Source organism: Mastomys coucha, unplaced genomic scaffold (assembly GCF_008632895.1).
Source record: "Mastomys coucha isolate ucsf_1 unplaced genomic scaffold, UCSF_Mcou_1 pScaffold3, whole genome shotgun sequence".
Classification (NCBI taxonomy): Eukaryota; Metazoa; Chordata; class Mammalia; order Rodentia; family Muridae; genus Mastomys; species Mastomys coucha.
The window spans coordinates 46,285,099-46,290,357 of record NW_022196909.1 but is presented as its reverse complement, the minus strand read 5'-3'; the positions used below and the strand labels follow the sequence as shown (position 1 = coordinate 46,290,357).

Here is a 5,259-nt window from a genome sequence, read left to right as displayed (position 1 = left end):
GCCTGTGAGGCCAAACACATGCTATTTCCACCTGGAGGGCCCTGCAGCCAGGGACATTGATGCATCCAAGTCCCCGTGTGTGACACAGCCGCACACAGAAGAGCTATGGTTGGTCTCTCCTATGCATGAGTGAACTATGGCACAGTCAGAGGTCTGCCTTCCATAGGCATGTCACCACCCCCAGGACTGGCTCCATTTTACACGTGGGGTTCCTCCAAGGAGGATGGGACTCAGGTAGGGATCGTTGATATCTAGGGACTATATTACATTACACCTGTCTCAGGAGTAAGGGTCGGGGGAGGGGACAGAGGGCACAAACCCAGGTACATTCTTGATGCAAATATACTGATTCATTCTAGAACGGCACTGGGGCTCTGCCCCAGGGCCTTTGCATATGCCTTTTTTTTTTTTTTTTTTTTTTTTTTTTTTTTTTGAGACAGGGTTTCTCTGTGTAGCCCTGGCTGTCCTGGAACTCACTCTGTAGACCAGGCTAGCCTCAAACTCAGAAATCTGCCTGCCTCTGTCTCCCAAGTGCTGGGATTAAAGGCGTGTGCCACCACCACCTGGCCCATATGCTATTTTTTGAGAGTTGGGTCCCTTTCTTAGATATTCTCAAGATTGGATCGATTCTGTATCACCTTCCCCCACAGCTTTTGAAATCACTTCACCGATGCGTGTCCATGTACTAAGTAACCCTCCGCTTCCCCTATTACAAGCACCAAGGACCTGGGTCCACCATTTCCCCTGCTGTGTCATTCACATGGTCCTGCTGAGAGCCCAGTACATATTTGCGGAATGATAGGATGTCCGGCCGACCAGCCCCCACAAATCAAGGACCAAAGTCATCTCTGGTGGTAACAGTTACGTAGCAGCCGCAGCGCCTGATGCTGCCCACGCGGCATGAAAGGCGGAGCTGACTCCTGCATGACTCCGAGCTGTCTAACCTCGGCTGAGTCACTTCCCAGCCCGAAGCCTCAGCTCCTCTCCATGACAGCGAATGCCAGTGCGGCCTCTCACGATGCCCAGTTCCTGGGGATTCCCCACACGCACACCCACTTTTCCTTCCTGCAGAGATTTCCCCCCAGGGCTGATGGCTCTCTCCTACCCACTCACCTGGGTGGGACCCCTGCCCTCCAGCCTGGCTCTTGGCTCAGGGCAATGCCCCTCCACGGCAACAGGGGGCGCTACTCACCGTGCCAGAATTCACGTATTTCTTTTTCTTCATTTTCTTTTTTGGATTTATCACCTGTAAGGAAAAGTGACTACTGTTTGAAAGCAGTCAGGGCAGGTTCGGGGCTCCCAGAAGAGCTGGGTGTGGCTTGGGCAACAGTCCAGCAGGGTACGGGTGTGACCACAGCTTGGGAAGAGCTTTGCCAGGCTTTGTGAGGTGGTGGCACCTGGGCATCCTCATGAACCCCGAGTCCCAGTATCCAACACACTGAGACAGTTTCTTTAGCTTTGTCCCCCAATACCCTTAAACCTGCCCAGAGTGGCCAGGTGTTGCGAGACAACTCTGCCCACGCCTGCCTGTGCTGGCTGGACCATTCTTTCACCCCACACACTTACAGTTCTGCCTTCCCCATTCTCCTTCGGGCTCCCACTCAGGGGTGCCCTGAGCCTCTGAGCCTGCCACCTTGACCCACAGTAAGAAGCTTCCAAAGCTAACCTGCTTGTCCCATCACGGCTCCACACAGTCGGCTCAGTAAAGACTCTAGATGTCTCTGCTCCCCACTAGTGACGAACGGGGTGATACCCCTCACCCTTGACATCTGGTAAAGCCTGTAGGTGGTTGTCACTACTTGGGGGAGAGGGTGGGAGGTCGGGACACTGCCTCAGAGCAGTGACCCAGCTGTAGATGTGGTTACCAGTGTTGGAGAAGCCCTGGGGCTGGGAGGAGGGCCACCTTGTCCTGGTGAGCCATGCTGCATGTCCACGCCGCACTGAGCTCTCTGTTCCCATGTTCAACACAAGAGATCTGGGCTTTTGCTGGTGTGCAACCAACACAGCAAGGCCATCCCTACTTGTTATCACCTGTTCTCATATCCCCTCTCCCAATGACATATGCCTCCCTTGGAGATCTTTGCTGTGTCTTTTTGCTTATTTGTTGTTGTTGTTGTTTTTTCAAGACAGGGTTCCCTACATAGCTATGGCTGTCCTGGAACTCACTCTGTAGACCAGGCTGGCCTCGAACTCAGAGATCCACCTGCCTCTGCCTCTCAAGGGCTGGGATTAAAGGCGTGAGCCACCACCTCCCTGCCTTCCTTCCCTAGGTCTTTAACTGCAGTGTCTTTGGTCTAACAAGGACCGATACCCACTTCAGAGACGAAGGAAACCAGGACACACTGACGCCCAGGTGACTTGCTTAAGGTCACACAGCCATCTGGGTAGACACGGGAAGAGAAACCTGTCTCCAGGCCAGCGGGGCTGTCACTTGGAAGGTTGAGTGACAATTTCAAACGGGAGGGCCGGCGTCATGCTCAGGTGGGGACTGAAGCCGTGTCTGAGATGCTGAACCTCCCGGAAGTGCCTCTCTAGCCATGGGGCAGCCCTCTCGACCGCCACCCTTTGCTCCTGGCTGCCAGGCAGAAGGGCAGAGCTGCAGACTCAGCAGGAATATTTACCCAGCTGGGCTTATTCGGGGTTTGAACAACTGGAACCAAATGCGCCTCTGACCTCTGCTTCATGCTCTTCCCATGGAGTGAGCATACCGCAGTTGAGGGGTGTGGATTCCTTTACAGTACCTCTTGGACTCGCTTTATTTTGCTTTCTGTTGTTGAGACAGGGTCTCTCCGTGTAGTCTAGGGCTGGCCCTGAGGTCACATTCCCCTGCCTCTGGTGGGGACCACAGACACACACAACCATGTCTGACACATTTCTCTGAAGCCTTCAGCATTATCTTTAAATTAATGCGTAGTCACTCACACTTCCGCTCTCTGAACCCACTCCTGTTACGCTGAAGCAACCGATGGCATCAGATCTGAGCCAAGTGGACTGTGAGTTAGCACCCTGTCTGAGAGCTCTGAGCTCTCCTGGGAATTCCCAGAACCTAGCCTCTGTAGCCGCAAGTGACTGCCGGGCTCCACACAGGGCCGCAGCGCCCCCTAGGGATGCTACAAGGAACTGGCCGTTTCCACTTGGCTACTTTTTTACTCAATTCTGAAATCTGGTTTCCTGTGCACCAAGGCTGCTGGCAATGCTGAATGAACCGGCCCACCTCTGAAGAGCTCATGGTCCTGGAAAGATCCCAGGCACAACCTTGGGAAGAGCGGTGTGCGGGCAAAGACTTGCAAAGGCAATGGCTTCCTTGAGGGGACATTTAAGAAAGCCTCCGGGGCGGGGGGGGGGGGATGCGGGGAGCACTTGGCTTCCTAGTGACACCCCTGGGGTCCAAAGTTGCCTCTGAGGCCGCGGAAGCTGAGGTGGTTTCCCTCTGGCTCAGCGCCTCAGCAGTGTTGCTGTTTCCCACGAGGCAGCTCGAAGCACACTGATTGCAAAGAGGCAAAGATAACGACCGTGGAAACCAGAGGAAACCGGCCCGCCCCATCTGTGCTTCCTCCGATTTCCATTTTGCCTGAGATTTCACAGCCACTGGAAGCCAAACCCCAAGAGAGATAACTGTTCCATCCACTTTCCTGAGAACTTCTGAACTAAGAGACCAAAAAAGAAAAAAAGGTACAGTCTGGAAAGATGGGGTTGGGACTTCAGGTCTTGGCTTATAGACTCCTTTCCCTTTCTTCCTGTGGTGTGTGTGTGTGTGTGTGCGTGTGTGTGTGTGTGTGCGTGCGCGTTGTGGGGTATGGTGTATGAGGGTGGGGTAGCTCGGTGAAACGGGAACAAGACCCACCTTGTGAGACAACCCGGAAGTCCCCATCCCCAGCCCCTCTCAGAGCTCCCCCCAGCACCCTCCATGAGAAGACCCCCATGCCTGGAGCCCCTCACCTCATAGATGTTGAACTGGCTCTGGCCACGTGCCAGCTCCCGGTAGCTGGTGGTGAACTCCCCAATGAAGTCATGGCTGTAAGAGAAGATGCTGCTGAGGCTGCAGGCCCCGGGGTACTGACCACAGCTTCTCCCACAGTCTTCCCCACCCCCGTTCTGTCAGGGCCTCCACCCCAAGGCACGAGAAAGCCAACGCCCCTTGGCAGAAGTTGGAGGAAGGGACCAGCAGGTCTGCTTGGATTCTTATTGAAATGAGCAAGAGAAGGCATCTGAGGATAATCCCTGGCGGAGGGAACGACGTTGGATGGCAGTCAAGCACTTCTGCTCAATATGTCAGGTGGGATAACAGCATTCAGAGTTACGTGGGGGAAATGTACCTAATTTTTTAGACATTTCTAATGAAATATTTAGGAGTAAATGCCACAATGGAATCTCCTTTAAATTACATTAGTTAAAATATAGATACGGAAAATACGTTGAAATTTAACAATTGTCAAACTCAAGTGATGGGCTTAAAGGCATTCGTTAGCTCCCCCTGCTGAGAGGCTCCCAACACAAGGCCTCACTATGTAGCCCTGGCTGGCCCAACATGGTCTAATGTAGACCAGGCTGGCTTAGAACTCAAGAGTTCTAACTGCCAATGCCTCCTGAGTACTGGGATTAAAGGTGCATCCACTGTACCCAGCTCAATGTTTTTTTTTTAAGTTTTTATTAATATTTTGGGCTTTTGGACATTTTGGTCTTGTGCACCCCTGCTTAGTCATGAACTTGTGTAGACAAGGATGGCCTTGAACTCCTGACCCTTTTGCCTCTACTTCTGGAGTGCTGGGATGACAGGCCTGGCCACCATATGCGCTTCTCATTAATTTATTCATTCTGAGATAGCTCCCCACTGTGTTGCCCAGGTTGGCCTCAAACTCTAATCCTCCTGCCTCAGACTCCCAAAGAGTCTCATTCTTTTCCAACCTTCCTTTGGTGCTGAAAATGGAACCCCGGGACTTGAACACATTAGGCTAGGGCTCTGCCTCCTAGCCACATCCCCAGGTCTCCCCCGCTAACACTTCCTAAACAGACAGAGAGCCAGGTGGCAGGGGTCTTTTTCCAGAGTGTATTTATAATAAACACAGCAAGCACTTGTATAAACAGCCCTCCCAACGGCCCTGAGTCCTTGCTGGAACACAGTGCTTAGTGCTCGAGCTGGGACATCCGGCTAGCCACCCAGGTGTCCATGCCCTGGGGCCATGCCCTGTTGTGAGCCCATTGTAACTTTTGTTTGTTTTCATTTTTTAAAGTCATACAAAGTAATGGATTTCACTATGA

The 5,259-nt window shown here is 52.8% G+C and overlaps 1 protein-coding gene across 4 annotated transcripts in view; it reads right to left on the bottom strand.

Annotated features, from left to right (window-relative positions):
- Cpne5 (copine 5) overlaps positions 1 to 5,259 on the bottom strand; it is an 86,493-nt gene that overhangs the window by 10,748 nt on the left and 70,486 nt on the right. For all 4 annotated transcript variants that reach the window (XM_031347881.1, XM_031347883.1, XM_031347882.1 and 1 more), the window contains 2 exons: positions 3,940 to 4,015; positions 1,193 to 1,246 (listed from right to left, as the gene is read on the bottom strand). In XM_031347881.1, coding sequence (XP_031203741.1) covers positions 1,193 to 1,246; positions 3,940 to 4,015 — 130 coding nt within the window. The remainder of the gene's footprint in view (positions 1 to 1,192; positions 1,247 to 3,939; positions 4,016 to 5,259) is intronic.